This window comes from Gordionus sp. m RMFG-2023, chromosome 2 (assembly GCF_954871325.1).
Source record: "Gordionus sp. m RMFG-2023 chromosome 2, tfGorSpeb1-WG-v2, whole genome shotgun sequence".
NCBI classification, from domain to species: Eukaryota; Metazoa; Nematomorpha; class Gordioida; order Chordodea; family Parachordodidae; genus Gordionus; species Gordionus sp. m RMFG-2023.
Window position 1 is genome coordinate 9,796,052 of NC_088776.1, and position 17,548 is coordinate 9,813,599.

General features: G+C 25.9%; 1 protein-coding gene across 1 annotated transcript; it reads left to right on the forward strand.

Annotated features, from left to right (window-relative positions):
* The first annotated feature begins 4,986 nt into the window (after window positions 1-4,986).
* Window positions 4,987-17,548, forward strand: LOC135923922 (MARVEL domain-containing protein 1-like). The gene is made up of 5 exons (XM_065458933.1): window positions 4,987-5,230; window positions 7,162-7,280; window positions 14,215-14,391; window positions 15,463-15,561; window positions 16,388-17,548. Exons 2-5 carry the CDS (start codon window positions 7,191-7,193, stop codon window positions 16,460-16,462), a joined length of 441 nt encoding a protein of 146 aa, XP_065315005.1. The 5' UTR covers window positions 4,987-5,230; window positions 7,162-7,190; the 3' UTR covers window positions 16,463-17,548.

A 17,548-nucleotide genomic window follows, 5' to 3' on the forward strand; every position in this document is an offset into this window, starting at 1 on the left:
TTTGATCTAATTTTTTCTATATAATATATAAATATAATATAAAAGTATAATTGAATAATTATAAATATTTTTTTTAGCCTATGATATTCACAAAAGATAAAAACTAAAAATAACCGGCAACAAATTTAACATTATTTAATGGACCATAAATGAACTTTTCATGATGAAGTCAGAAATTTTTGAAGAAAATATTTTGTGCTTCTTTAAAAAAATATATCTTTAATTATGTGATCTTCAAATTTTTTGCTCAAAATTTTGGGCTAAAAAAATCTTTTTTCAAACTCTGATTCTGAATATTATTTTAGGGTCACTTTCTATCCTAATTCTATAACATTCTTATTATTTCTTTAGGTTTGGAAAAATTATGTATACGTGATAAATACTCTTTCTTATTTTTTCCTAACCCTATATGGGCGTCTGATATAAGCTTATAGTGTCTGGACTCTCTCCTATTCGTAGGTTTCTTCTCTCTCACTAACATTTTTACGCTTGCCCATCTTACAGCGAATCAAGGAAACACGAGTCAACTGCTGCGAGGCTTTTATAGGAGCTATAACAATATTATTATTTTATACGGTATTATTATTGCTGATTAGTGCTGTAAGTAAGCCCGATTTGTGTCGATTTAAACCCGATTAAAATTTAGCCAGATCAAACTGAATCAGCCTTTTTAATAACACTATAAGCTGATGCGATGCCTGGCCAAGGTAAAAAAAAAATCAATATTTTCTTAAATTATTAATCAATAAAGGAAATATAATTTTTTTTTATATTTCGAAGGAATAAATAAGGTATATATTTATAATAAATTTTATAATAATTTATAATTTACAATGTAAAAATTATAATTTAATATAATACTATGCATTTGAAATAATAAAAGCTCTTTATATATAATATTATATATAATATGCCTAAATTATTTATTATACTTATTTATTGTATAAATATATAGGTAGTAAAACATTATGGTGTTGATTTAGTGGGAAAATTTTATTTTGAATATTGATACCTGCGGGAAGTCACCAACAGAAGCCTGCCGCAAGAATTTTGACCCCTTTCCAAAACAAAAAATTAATAGGATCCTCCCTAGTCCCTAGGGTTAGGAGTCAATATTAAAATCCTGTTAAATCAATATATTTTTATTTCTTGTTTTGATATCGGATCGGTATTGGTTATTATTGGTATTGGTTTAAATTCCAATTGTTAATAAATTAAAAGAATGAAAATAGTAATTTTTAAAAAAAACACTTAATTGTATTTTTTCAATAAACACGGAAAACAAAAAAACTATTTTAAAAAAACAGGGCTGAAAATCAACCCTATAAATTTTTCCTAACAAATCCCCTTTTTGAACGAGGATTCAAAATCCCTAAAAAAAAAGATGAAAAATATTGATTTAGTCGATTTTTAATAACGGCCCAATCAGGAGATTTTGTTCATAGGTGGCAGAAAGGCTCTTTTAACAACACGTATTTAATCATAATTTTTTTTTTGTATCTTTTAAAAAAAACATTTAAAATTTGATGAATGTCAAAACCTATATCAATATTTATATCATCTAAGAAGCGTTGCACAAAAAATCTTTATTTGATTTCTATTCAGAGATTTTCTAAAAAATATTGATCCAAATAAAATACAATATAATATAAAATTTACTACAATGTCATTGTTATCCATTGAAGTAAAATAAAATTTGTCTGGGTTGTTTTGTAATGGAATAAACTGACATTATTAAATGAATTTAATTACAAATATTATTATTTTTAACAGAGACCTGCAGAGCTACCACTTGCACGGCACGACCCGGTTCGGACCCGGATTTTTTTATAAAAAAAATTTTCGGCCTGGTCCGGATTTTAAAAAATATATTACATTTATTTTTTATTTTTTAGGCTAATAATGGCGATTTAATATTCGGTTTTAATATACACGTCCCGGCCAAAATATATTTTTTATAAAAAAAATTTTCTTAGACCCGGGTATATTTAAAAAAAAATTAAAATACGGCCCGGGCCATGTACCCGAGGCAGGCTGCAGGTTTCTGATTTTTAATATAAAATATAATGATATCAAAATGTATATAAAAAGTATCTAAAATAGATAGAGATACCTCTAAAAGAATATTTAGATAAAGATACTTTTTATAAAAGTTTATATAGAGACAGTTACCACATTTTTATATATATACTTTAACTACTCTTTAATTTAATAACTAAAATAATAAAAAAGTTCTTTATTTTTGCTTTTAAATTACCTTAAGATTCTAAAAATATTTTTTTTATATAAATTTTGGTATAATTAAATTTGATTATACATTTTTATTATTTATCTTATCTCTATTTCTTATGTAATTCCTATTTCAAGAAGAAAAAAGATTCAATGATAAATAGAATATATACCATAATACTACACTAATAAATTATCGATTGAAAATTAAGTTTTTAATATATTTTGTCAGTCAAAAAAAAACAATAAAGTATGATTATTTTTTATAAATTCTATTATACTTTGTTATTAAAATATTATATTTAATTTATTAACAAAATATATCATCTAATTATATTTTTGAAAATTAAAATTCTTTAAATTCGTGAGGAATCTCAGGATTAATATCTCAGAATTAAACACTGAATAATTTTCACTAATTTTTCCTAGATTTTCTATTTTAAACAAATATGATGTTTCTCAGGACAAATTTTGATTTTTTCAGAATTTAATTTTGAAATTATCGAAGAAATACTAAACTGCTCAGAATTATTCTACTAATTTTAAAAAAAATTTCTGGTACATTTAATTTAAAAATAATAGAATATAATTTAAAATCAATATAATGGGTATCAAAGGAAAGCTAATAAAATTTCTTTGACTGCTTTATCAAATTACACTAGGTACAGGTCTAGGATAAGGGGTAATAAATATTTTTTATTTAGATAAGGGTAATAAAAGAATCTATTAATTGAACTGTTGGTAATCATTCTAAGCCTCTAGAGCGGGTTTAGATCTGGGAGGGGGGAAGTTAAACCCGATTTTTTTGTTAGGTGTCAAATGAAAGTCAATAAAAGGTTAACTGCTGTTAATCATATTTAAAAGTAGAGACCTCTAGTTAGCCCGAAGAAAATTTTTAAATTCATTCAATTTTTTTATCCTAATTTTTTTGAACATCATTATCAATCAATTTTGATCTGTCGGTTAGTATCAGTTTGAGATTTACATCGGGCCTCTAAATATCTTTAGGCCCAGCCAGAAAAGGCCCGAGCCATAATTATTATCACAAATTAGGCTCACCTAGGACCTAAGTAAATTCGGACTCCAAGAGGAATTGGGCCTGGCCTTGCAGATCACTAGTATCAGTCACCAATTTTTAGGATAAATATTTAAATTATAGTTAAAAGATGACTGTTTATTTTTATTTGTTACCATGTGTTGTAAATTATATTATATTGTATTTACATGCAGTAAATGATAAAATAAGCGTTAGTAATATGGGTTTTAGTGACAAAATTTTTGAAAAAAATGTGTTTCTTTATATATCTACTAATAAGTTTGTCCGATATTATTTACGAATTGGATATGTATTTTGATTAGAATTTCTTAATTTTTTTTTTGATTTTGGATATAGATCATAATAGTTATCCGCTTTTATGTAATATCAATTTTAAGAAGCTTGGTAAAAAAACGGTGGGGGGGGGGGAGGTGATGGTGTAGCGTTGAATTTTTTATGTGTTTTATTTTTATTAGATAGCGTTGTAATTTTATTATTATATATAAAATATTTTGATGTTTTCGAGTAGCGTCTGTGGCCTAGTCGGTTAGTGAGTGTATCACAAGCGGAGGTCATAGTCCGGTCTTTGGTTCGGACCGGACGACGCCCTCATATCGGACCGGACTACGGTCTTTAAAAAAATCGATCTAGACCGTGGTCTTAAATAAAAAGACCAGTATGTCATTTTGTTATTTAAAAAATATTTTCGTTTTTACCTAATTTAATTCTTGTTTATTGGGAGACAATAAGTAAAATGCTTCTTACCTTCCTATAAAATAGCCTTTGTGAGATACCGAAAGGCTCAAATTTATATATTATATTTATTTTCTTCCAAATTACAAAACGCTTTAATAATATCTTTATTGCATTTTAATAAATTTTGATCGTTGTTTAACAAGTTGACTAACGTCATATACCATTACCCCTCATAAAAGATAGCCTTTGTGAGATTGAGTTGCCGAAATGGCTCAAATTTATTATATAATATTTATTTCTATTTTTCAAATTACAAAATACTTTAATACCTTTTTTATAAGAAAAAAAACTAACTTTTTATTTTATACCTTCTATCAATATTAATATATAAAGATAATCATTTTTTTTTACATACAACAAAATTGTATAACATTGATGGTTTTTGTTTACCATCAAATCAGGTTTGTATAAAATGGAAAACTGAATTTATTCATTATTTTTATATTATGATAGCTCGCAGCATCTTTTACGTCCTACACCTATTAACTTCTTATATTATTATTATTTTTTTTTGTCATTTTAAAAATAATGATGGTGATATATATGCCAGGAAAACGGGTTAAAAGAGATCCTTCATATAAATAATAGTGATCACGAGAATATTTTTTATTTAAAACAAACCTAACCAATTTCTTATTAATATGAAATCGATAAATCAAGGTAATCAATTTATTTTAAAAAAAAATGAGATGGGATTAGAATTTAAATTGGATTCCTGGATAGAGATTTTTAAGATTTCTTTTTTATTTTCTAAAATTTTCTTTCCTTCTCCTTCTGTCTTTGTTGTTGACTAAAATATGAGAGTGGTGGGGTGTAATATAATAAATATAAAAATAATAGAAATATTTGTTTATTTTCATTTATCAATATTATTTTACAAATAATTTTTTTTTTTTTTAAAAAATAGAAATAAAAAGTAAATATAAAAAACAGTGAGAAAAATAAAATAAAATTACGATATATATATTGATGATAAAAAATAACAATTTTTTTTTTATAAATAAAACTCACCTTTTATTTCAAGATTAATTAAGTGCTTTATAATTATATATCGGATCCATTTCCCTTCGATTTTGTACGATTTACTAACTAGAAAAGAATTATAATAAATTATCAGTTTGATTTAATCATACTTTGGAGGAACGTTCAAGGTAGGAAACTTGTCAAGAATTTTATAAAATTCCATTAATTATCTCAACCAAGATAAAGGTAAAAAAATAAAATTTTTTAAAAATAAAAATAATACCGATTCTGGGGATTTTTTTTGTTTCTCATCGTTTAGGTTCTCTATCTGGGTTTCTTGACCGTCCCGTGATAATTTTATTTTTTTTGAAAGGAAAAGACTGATATTTACTAGCTAATATTTTAAACGGTCCGGTTTTTAAAAAAATTTGTATAATTTCTCGAGCTGCGCTGATATATTGTCCGTCATTCTTGATCAAATTCATATTATATTCCATTAAGAGCATCAAAAAGAGAAAATGAAAGAAAAGAGGTGGATTTTTTATCCAATTTCTGAGTTGCATTAGACCGTGACCGACATAATTTAAAAAGTTCTAAATAAAGGTGACTGGTGCATCGCTATAACACTTTTATCAGCAAAAAATATAATATGTGATATTATTAGGCTTAGAATTTTCAAAAACTTTTAAATATTTTAAGGAAAGAAAATGCGTAAATATTTTAAGGAAAGATAATGCGTTAAAATGTGCATTTTAAATTATTCAGCTGCATATAACCCACTTATAAAATTTTCAGCATAAGCGTTCATATGATCCCCCCTCCCCTTACTGATGCAGATCCCGATTCTAATTTTACCTAAATTCTGTTTTAATAATATATCGTCGATTTTTCATTAGCATTAGCGTAACGAATAAACACCTCCTCAGGCCCCATCGGCAATGTTGGCGGAACAGGGTAGGGAGAGAAGATATTTTGAGTTTTTTATGGTACTGGGGGGGGGGGATTTTTACAGGTATATTTCGCCTAGGATCATTATAAATATATTATAAAGTTATTAACGATCAGATCATAAATAATATTAAATTACTAATTTTAATAGAATAAGCAAATATTTGATTTTGTCAGATTTATTGCCAAACTAAATGTTTTCTACAATAAAAATTTTTTTTTTTATAATCGTATCCAAAATACCGGGAAAAAAATTATATGGGCGCTATTGACTAAGGTTATTGAAAAGCCCGATACGGCTCGATTTTTAATAAACAACCCATTAAGATATTAGCCAAAATACTATTATGTAAACCTAGAGATTTTGCCCATAGATGGGCAGAAAGGCTTGGATCTCTATTTGCTAAATCTTGAGGCTTACCCAATATTATTTTGGCTAAAATCTTAAGTTTTTAATAATCCCACTGACTTCCATTTATAGTGTTTCATCTTTATTTCGATTTCGGGACTACCTGTTTTTTTTATTCCTTTGATGGTTCTGTTTTTTGTTATTACTTAGACACGCCTAATTATAAAATCTTTTTTTTTAAACTAAAAATTTCATTTACCCGAAGGGTGGGAATGGAGTATCCTAAATTACTTTCATATTCTTCGTGGTGTATGGCGCTGCGTGCCCCTTCAAAAGCACCACCCTCAAAAAAAGACACTATGATTTATTTAATTGTAAATGCAAAATCTTTATTTAAATTTTTTTTCTTCGTCTTTATCTTAGGGTGTGTCCAAACTCAAAAAAGAAATTAAAAGTTTTACGCCATTTAACATTATCTGTATTATTAACCAAAATAAAATAAAATTTTAACCAAAATAAAATAAGATTTTAACCAAAATAAAATAAGATTTTAACCAAAATAAAATGTAATCTTGGATATTTTGCTCATAAATGACAGAAATGTTTGGACCTCTTACTTGTCAAACCTCGAGGCTTATATAATATTATTTTTACTAAAATCATAATTGGGCCGTTTAAAAATTCTAGACATACCCATATTCTTAGGCAATATTTGCTCATTTCTTTCTAATCTATAAATATCCATTCTCATCCATTTTTTAAAAAAAAATTATTATACTATTCTAAAATAACGTTACCTATGTGGTAAAAATTTTTAACAACTTATTTGTATTTAATTTAACATGTTATTAAAATTTCTTTTTCCTTCTTATAATTTTAGGTTTTGAAGAAAAAATAAAATAAAGAAAGATGCCAATTGTAACGAGTTCAAGAGTTGATACAGGTACCAATATGTCGTATTGCGTTTCCATCCCGGGATTACTCAAAATTCTTGAAATCGTAATGAAATATATTAAATGTTAATACTTAAAATTTTTGATTTGTAAGAAATTTTTTTAAATGTAACTTAAAAAAATTCGATTTGATCAAGTTATTTTATCCCGTTGGAAATGATTTAAGATGCTAGAACCTTCTTATACTATATGGAATAATGTAGCATAACCTTGCATTCACAGTTAGCGCGAATTCGCGGCCACGTGATTTGTTTTTTTTCTCTTTATAAAATAAAGTAAAATAAAAAGTAGCACGCCACTGAAAATTCAGAAGAAATTATAAAGGTTTCCTCAGGTGTTTAAAACCAATCTGTTTATAGAAACAATAATACAGTTAAAATGGTGATCTAATTCACAAAATCTCTCGAAAATTTAAGTAGTCAAAATACCTAATTTTAAGAATATGGGAAACGACAAGGTGTACAATATACTATTTTACCAAAACTTTTTTTGGGCATGGTTAAATAATAATATAAAAAAATGGATGCCTACTTAATCCTTCGCCTTATGGCTCTTGTTATCCACTTATTATTTAAAAGAAAAAAAAATTAGAATTTAAAAACGTTAGCAAAAAAAAATATATATTATACATTGTGATATTTTAGTAAATAAAGTTACCTCGGCTAATGAAACTTTAGACTGATTAAGATACCCCCTCCCCTCCCTTCCCTTTTCTTTTCTTATACGTATTAGCATATTGTTAGCTTTATCTTAAACTTAGATTTTATTTTAAAATGTATCGCTAAATGTCTTTATTCTCTTTGACTTTTTCTTTCCTTTATTTTTTTTCTTTACCCTATGCGATGCCTTTATTTGAAAGGTCGGAAACCTCTGCACATTATATATAGCTTTAACACTAACTTTTGTTTTTTTTATATATTCTTAATTAAATTTTATTAAAATCTTATTCATGCTATAAAATAAATATATTATATTAAAATAAAACTTTAATTTTTATGCAATTGCAAATGTAAATCGATCAATATACCCTTTTAACAAAAAAAAGGAATAGGTAAAGAATTTAAATGTTCAATTCAAATTATAGGTAAATTTCCCATGGGGGTTTATACTATGTAATATAAAATTAATTAATATTTTTTTATGTAATTGTTATATCAAATAGAAATTGTTATTTATAAATCTCTTATTTAAATATCTTAGAGGGAATATATCAGACCCGCAGAGGAACTTAAAAGCCTGTCTGCCTTTAAAAATGTTTTTTGATCACCGCCAATTATTTATAATTTTTTATGATTTTACGGCCGGGACCGGAATTTTAAAATATCGTTATTATAAATAATATTAACGCCATTATATAAGTTGTTTCAGAGGGAAATTCAAAATATGAGCGTCGGCCCAAGTTTTTTAAAAACAATATAATTTCTTAGCTCGGCTCGGCATGAGTTTGTATTTATTTTCAAGCCCTTCCAAGCCTATATATATTTTTTAAATTATACTAATTTACAGCTTACTGACCGGTCTGCGGGTCTCAGAAATACATAGATACTGTGAAGTTTATATTTCGCTGTTCAATTTAAAGATAAATTATAATCAATATTTATAAACTGCAATTGAATTAATCTTAATATCAAGAAAATATTGAATCAATATTAATTTAGCGGGACGAAATAATTATTTATACCCTTAAATTTTTGATAATATTAAAATGATTTTAACACAAAAAAATAATTTCCGGATTAACAGACCATAAAAATTAAATTTAGCAATTAATTTAAACTTGCATATCTAATATTATAGTAAAATGAGGTAAAGTCAAAATTTTTTATTTAAAATAAAAAAACCACAGGCATAAAGGAAAATTTATTTAGAAGCGTAATTTTTATTCAAAAAAAATTATTGATTTAAATCGAGATTCAAATAAATTTTGATTTAAACCATTCCAACCCTAAGTGGAAGGAAAGGGGGAAAAATATAGTAGGGAAGGGGGGTAAGGGGGTAAAGAAATTAATTAATACAATAGATCTAAAAGACTTCTCAAAGGTTGTTAAAACGATATTGTAATTAAAAAATTTTTATTTTACATATTTTAAATACCAATAAAATATCGCTAAAAAAAGAAATCTTTGAAACTAAAACCCATAAAACTTATGGCCCTGTTCAAAAAAAAATCAAATGTTTAAAGTAAAGTAAATAGTAAATTTCTACCATTTTAAAATTTATTTTTGATCTATACAAAAGAATTGAAAGTTTAAAAAAAACTATTTTAAAAATTAAAACCCATAAATTTGTTGGCCAATTTTTTTTTTATAGATCATATGTTAAAAAAGTGATTGCTGTGTATAGTAATAAAGTTGTTAATATTTTTTTTAAAGTAACGAATTAAAATGAGGCGGTATTGCTTACCTATTACTTATTACGGGTTACTTTATATTTTATTATATAATTTTAAACGTTTAGGTTTAAAGAAACATCTTTAGCAATTTCCAAACATTAAAACCTTGTTTTTATTTTATACTATAATTCACCCCCCCCCCCTCCCCTGCCATTCTCAGAACCTTTTGACTGGGTGTTCAATAGAGCAAAATGTAATGGTTAGATAAAGACTGAAAACAATCCAATAAATTTATAGGATATCCAAGAATAATAAAGATTCTGCCCAAACTTAGAATTTCTGTGTAAATATACCTATCGATTTGATAAAATGAAAGGAAAACGATTTATAACTTTTTTTTCCACGGTAACGGATTTGATACTTTAAAAATAATTAAAATAACATAAACATGATTTTTAGAAAGTAATGTGAAATGGATGTTTTTTTTAGAGAAAAACACGAAATATAATGACGTTAGAACTCTATTAAAAAATGAAGTTAATCATAACTCACAAATTTTTCTACGATAATTGGTTCGATCACTTTTTAAGCCAAAAAATAAGATTTTTCATTTCTTTTTCTTTTATTTGAATTTTTTCTTAACCAGAGGGAGGGTTGGTATATAGAATATAGCTAAACAATTTTAACAAACCCAAATAATAAAACTAATTAAACTTTAAAATAATTAAATAACATTTCAAGCTTTACAAAATATTTTTTTTTTACCTTGATAAATTTTTTTAAAAAATCTAACCTTGTTCAAAAAAATTTTTTTTTTTGATATTTAATTTCTTATTATATTAGTTTATTACTTCTTATCGCCTTTATTAATTTTGCCTTCAAAAAAAATATTTAATGCTTTTCCTTTTCATAATGCATTAGTATATCATCATATATTAAAATATAAGAACATAAAATCAAAATATGTAAAAAGATTTATTATATACTAAAAAAATAAATGATGTAAAAAGGATTTTAAAATAAAGTTAGGCTGGCTCCTTAGGAAGGAGGCTTCCAATGAAACTGATGTAATTCGTCTGTTTAAGGTAAAAACCTTCCCTGAGTTCATCAGTGATCATTAGATATTTCCGAATATTTATTAATTTTGGATAGCTCTGTGATGTCCAAGATGTTTGTGAGAAGATTTGTAGGAATAGGGGATCTTTAGGAATAACCTCAAACTTAATTTCTCTTCCAAGGAATTTGGATAATGTCATCTGGGAATTTCCCATCTGATTTAAAAAGACCACTTGGTTCTAGGATCGGAATTTGCGGAGATTTATGTTGTATAATGGCATTACACTGATTGTGTCTAGGAATACATCCTTTGCATGAACGGTAGTGTAGGCCATGTCGTCCCTTCTATTCAACAGGAACATTACATCCAGAGCAATAGTAAAGTTGGGTAATTGAGCAATTGAGACTGATTCCAATGGCATGAGTGAGTTTATTTTTGGTGAGTTGTAATTGAAGATTAACAGAAGAAATAGCCTCGAGGAACTAGCGGAACCATTCAACAGTGACGAAAAGAGAGGACGATCTAGGGGTTGCATGCTTGATAGTAGAGTTTCGACCAGTAGGCAACAACCGGGATGTCCCATTTGCTTAAAATAATATTTTATATTAAAAAATTTTTTTTATATTGATTTGGATTAATCATAATTTAATAAAACTTGACTATTTTCCTCTACTGCATTGTAGCGCATATTTGATGTAAAATATTTTCATATTTTTTTAATTTATTTGCAAGTAAAATTATATTTTAACTTGCATATTTATTCTTAACGGAATTTTACAAGCATAATTATTTTATTTGTAAACAATAAATTAAAAAATATTGAATTTCTTAAATCTGCACAGCACTCAATGCCATAGACTTTATATTCATATCATCTTGATGAAAATTTGTATTTCTTTCTTTCTACCCCCTCCTTAACTTTCTAAATAGAATAAATCTCAAAAAATTTTCTTCTATTTTAAAAAAGTGCGCGAAATAAACACAATTTATTTTATAATGAAGTTTTTACAAAAAAAAATTATAACAAAAAATTTTTTTTTAAACGAAACGCTTCCTAGAGAGGTTATCATTTGTATTGGATCGGCGCCTAAGCTTAAGAATTAGTGCTCCAAAATTTTAGAAAACTTCATGCTTATTAAGACTACATCTTAACATGATTCAGATTCTATCAAATTTTTTGAAAATATAATGAGATTTAGACTATTTTACTTCTATATTTATAAAATAAACCGAAAAGAAGAATAAAAGATCATAGAAGCATAAGATTCAAAAATATTATTATCCGGGAAAAAGAAATAATTTTTTTATTTTTAAATTGGAATTTAAAATCCGATATTTAAAATTCAGCCTAAGGCGTGCTTGTGGTTATTTCTCTTTTAACTGGTTTTAGTTTATTGACTTGAAAAACTGATTGATGAATAGTGCGAATAGGGCATTACATATGGGCTCACTCAAATATTCAGTGCTTCTACAATGTTTGTTCTCGCATGCCAATTTTGACAATTTTTTTCTTATTAGTAATGCATTTTACCAAATGGATTGAAGCATTAATATAATAAATATGAACTAAATATTGATATGATACTTCCAGAAGCCTGGCTGATTTTAGGCTCAAGGCGTGATTTAGATTTTACTTGGCTCATAATACGGTTACTTTTTTTTGTGGGCGGTGAGATTGATTGGAATTAGTCAGTCACTAAATGTTAGAGAAAACCAAATTAATTCTTCTAAATTTTTCATTCTATCATGAAGCCAATTTTGGCTTATTATTTTATTATGGCTAAGTCCTCGTTCAACTTATTTTTAATACTTAATGAGAGTTTAGCGTAAGCTACTAGTACATCCTTTTTCGGTTTGTTTTAAGCGTTTAATGGCATTGTTATTTTTTGATTTTGTTTCGGCTGTTTAATCGAAGCTAAATATCCGGGTAGTAACTTTTTTCTTTATGCTGTTTGCAAACGGATTAAAATAATATATGATTAACATAAAACATTTAAAAAATTTTCAGAATAAATTCTTTCAGTTGCTTTTTAATCGTAAGATTAAACAAAATTTTGTTTCTATTATTATTTTTCATTTATAGTCAACCCATTTTGACTAATAAATCATGAAATATTAACAAAGATTTTAGAATTAGTGCATACAACTGTTCTGCTAACGTTAACAGCGATAGATATTAATACCTATTTAAAAAAAACAAAATATTAATAACCAGGAAAAATTCAATAATATCTAATTATAATTTATTATAAAAGGGACTCGGCCCGAATACCGGGAAAAATAATTCCTGGCTACGCCACTGACAACACTGTATTTAAAAAAATAATTAATTTATTCCTTCCTTATATATCATTATAAGTAATTAATTTTAGAGACTTGCTAGAAATCTAATTTTGTAGGCTCGACCAGGATTTTAAATTTTATCCAGTTTCAAGCCTCCCAAATGAACCAGTCGATTTGAAATTTTATCCATTTCCAAGCCTGCCCAGATGAATTAGTCCAAGTTTTTTTATTTCAAAGTGCTACCCATGTTTTTTTAAAAACTTCTGATCATTTTGTCGATTTTTTGAATTTTCTCATTATTGTTTTGGCTGGTATTCTAAAAAAATTTTTTTAATTAGAAATTGAAAATATGAGGAGTCAAATGAATGTTGAATGATTCATTATCGTGTTTTTATATTATTTAAATGGCATTCATTGCAGGTTGCATAATTTAATTTTTCGATTCCGTCATTTTGGTGTTATATTAAACACTATTTTCAAGGATGTAAAATGGAAATTTTTTTATGCCATAAAAATAATAATTTTAAATTATATATGTTAAACGTCAATGTGTTTTTTTTCGGCAATTGAAATTCATAAGATGGGTATTCCAAACATGATAGAATATATTTCCGGTAAAATCCGATTTTTAAATTTAATAAAACACACATTTGACGATACGTACATACTTTTTAAAATTACACAACAAAAACAAGGAGTTTGATTCTGGAACTCGAGTTTGATTACAGGTTATGATTCGGTCCCGGTAGGTTTAGATTATTCTTAAATTTTTTCCTGCCATTTATCTGGGATGAGACAGTGTATTTTAATTAAGATAATTGATATCATCATTTTTCCTTTTCACTCTGTCCCATAAAATATAACTTTTATAGGGAAATTTTTCTAATCTATTACGATTATTAAAAATTTTGGTCAAAATAGGAGGATAAACATTTTAAAGAAGATTCTCACACTCTTAGACAATAATAATAGAATTAGAGGAAAAGATAGAAATTATTTTGTTCTAATTTTGGACAACATTTAACTCAATCAATGACTATAAAAAAAACTGGTGATTGCTCAAATTAAAAAAAAAACAATATTATGTCCTTTTATCTATTTATGAAGTTGAATTTTTTTTTATAAAAAAATTATTCTTAGTTTTACTAAATTTGTAAGAAATTTCAAGACTCTAATGACTAAGAAAACATTTTTATCGTTTAATAAGAAACCCAATCGATGGAAGGAAAAAGAAAGGTGATGAGAAATAGTGAAAAATAAAAATGAATAGTTTTATAAAATTATATATTAATTATATTATAAATTTAGATAATTGGGATAATCGTGATAGTATTGGCCGCCTATGAAACTCACATACGTTATAGGCCCGGGAGCGTGGCTTATTTTCTTTTCACGGCCTCTTTTTGCCTCATTTTCACCACATTGTTCTTGCTTTTCTGGGCATGCGCAATGTATAGACGAGCGAGTGGGCCTTGGAACCTAATGGTTAGTTTTTTCCAGTTCAACAATTTGAATAAATAAAATTCCAATCCAATCTTTTATTTTGGGTTCAATCAGCTGTTTGTTTTAAATACTGATTATGATTTTAGTATATAAATTTTTTTTAAAGGCTTATTTTCACAGGATTTTTATTTCAGCCTATTAATTCAGATAATTTCGTCATAAAATTTTGGGTTAATTTTAATCAAGCTAGAAAAATTGATTCAAAATTTTATGGCAAATTTGATAGGAATTTATAAGCTAGTTACTATATGCACATGATGGAACACAATTTTGGCAATATTGAGCCTTTAAAAATAGGTGATTTATAAATAATTTAAATAATAAAAATTTCAGTATATATTCACTAAGACTCTTACAAGTGCATTTACATTTGAATAAGCGCGGTATCGAATATTTAGAGTTACTTAAAAGCTACTTTTTTAAAATTTAATATTTCAATATTAAAAAATAATTAGCAGGCCTGTATTTTATTAATTAGGGTTTCTCAAATTTAATCTAGAGATGCTCAACAATTCTTTGTCCCTTCCTTCTGACGACATTGAATTTAGATTAGATTATTGTCTCATCCATAAACACCTTTTATACCTTGTAGCCTGGTGTAATATATGATTGTAGACTATATATTATTTGTCACCCCTTTCTTTGTATAAATGGATGTCAGAATAGATTCTCCAAATATATCCCTAAGAAAATATAATAATTATTGTATTTTAATTTTAATAATATATTTGTCTAAAAATTAGGGGGATTTTAAACTCTATTTAAGTCAAGAGCTTTAAACATTCTTCGAGAAACAAGATTTTATAATAAGCTTTAGGATGGGTTATAGGCATATTCAAAAACGAATTTTATAGTAAATTATTCTATGTGTTTTAATGATTCGAACACCAATAGTAAATATTCGATTTGTTTAAATGAATCGATCACGAATAATTCATATACGATTTATATTCGTATTTTGAATAGGCCTAGTTATAAGTATGTCTATTGTTAATGGAATAGATTCTTTAATATTTTGTTTGTTTTCAAAAAATATAAAATATATATATAAAGGAATTAGCTTTCCACGTGTTGGCATTCATACTTTACCTGATAGCTTCGATTGTGTTGATAGTTCGTCATTACAGGAGAACATTTTGGATTGTCGCTGCAGTATGTGCATCCCCTAATTATTTTTTTAATTACTTGCAATTTACTTGTTTTAGGTATCCGAACCATAGGGAATGATCCTATTTGAACAGCGCATAAAATTATTAGAAGTTTTATGAAGGGCTCATATTTTTTTAAAATTTAATTTTAACCTTATTCTCTAAAATATTGAACAGTTAAGAATCAAAATATTTTCAAGATTCACTTTTATAAAAATTTTACTTAATTTAAATTATCACATATTTTATCTGAATTTAAGAGTATCTCATTATGATTAAATTTTATATTTCTTATTTTTATTCTTATAACATCAATTTTTACAATAATCTATGAATAATCTTTTATTTTACAATTTCCTTTTTTCAGTGTTATAATAATAATCAAAATAGCTCTTTCGAAGTTTTTACATCTATTAAGAGAAATTATTTACATTATGAGAATACAACAATATCTATAACGATAAATTTTATGGTTGGCGATAACTTGGGTATCTTGAAACCGTCAAAATTGCAATATATAAAAAATATCTAAAAATAGTTAAATACTGATATTTAGCATTCAAAACTGAATATTAATAATCTTAAAGTTAGGGAAAATGTTCCAACCTGTTCGCAGATCTTTTTAGAGGTTAGAGATTAGATGGTAAAATTTCTAACAGTTAAGGTTTGGTTTAGGTTTTATTCTGGATTAACGATTTCAAGTTTGGTTTTGATCCCTGTACATAAATATTTACGACAGATCCAAGATTCTTGAGTAATTTATATACTTATCTTATCTTTTTTTAAATAATATTTTAAACGAATATTTATCCATATTATTTCTTATCAAGATAATGGGATTCGTTAATACCGTGTTTTACGGCTTGTCGGCGATATTCAGCTTTATCGAATGGAGGAGGACTTGAAGAAAACATTTTTTGAACGGCAAAGCTCTACCTCTTTTATTTTCATTGGTTTCTCAAAAGATATAAAAAAAAATAGATAATTATTTTTCTCCAACCCATCCCCACTACTTACACAACTACATCATGATTTTACACAAAACAAAAACTTAAAAATAAAGTGTTTGCTATAAATATTATATATATTATATAATGTAAAATAGTTTTAAAAATCTCTTAAATTTTTCTTGGTTCATTTTTTTCAAAAAAAGAAAATCAAATAATTTTGCCTGTTGTGTTGCTCATATATATTATTCTTCTTTATTTGTGCCTTTACTTACAATGCTATTCTCATATACTCAATTATATTTCAAAAAAAAATCTCACAAAAGAATAGTACAAGGGATTTTCGGGATCAATAATATGTCGGACGAGGAATATAATATTAAGAAATTTTTTTTTACTTCAAAAACAAATTCACAAATATTAAAAGTTTTGGGAAAAAAAGAATTAGTTTTTAAATAACTTTTACATTTCTTCTCAATTTTTTAGAAAATGTGTTAAACGTCCTTTTTACTCTTTTTGATTGGGGTGAAATTTATATTAAGTATTTATTATTTTTGGAAAATGTCTAAATTTCAGAAAAGCCTTACTAACTATTTGTGTGCATGAATCATTAAAAAAGACATAATATAAAATCTATTTCTATAATTATCTACCCCTCTCACCTTCCATCTTATTTTCTTAAATTTACATTCAAAAATTTCTGCCTTTAATTTCTTTAATTATAAATTGTAGATTAAGAAAATATGGTATTTGAAAACTTGATATTAGCTATTTTTTGAAATTAAAATAATGTAACCACATTGAAATAAATATCATGGAAGACCTAATAATAATTAGTACAAGAAATTATTATGTATATTCATTTATTTTACAAACAAATATGATAAATGTTCACAACTATTACAATGTATTTTTTTTTATTCATATAGTTACATTATTTATAATGTAATAATTAATTATTATTATCAATTTGGCAAATTAAATTATATATAAGTTGTATAAAACTTTAAAAAGTTTTAAAGAAAAAAAAATTATACGTGTGTA

What these genes read in the sequence shown, in the direction of transcription:
- LOC135923922 (XM_065458933.1), top strand. Translation starts at nt 7,191, where the DNA reads ATGCCAATTGTAACGAGTTCAAGAGTTGATACAGGTACCAATATGTCG. An exon ending in GTGGGCCTTGGAACCTAATG is followed by an intron (nt 14,392 to 15,462) that starts GTTAGTTTTTTC and finishes ATATATATAAAG; the next exon opens with GAATTAGCTTTCCACGTGTT. An exon ending in CATTTTGGATTGTCGCTGCA is followed by an intron (nt 15,562 to 16,387) that starts GTATGTGCATCC and finishes TTTCTTATCAAG; the next exon opens with ATAATGGGATTCGTTAATAC.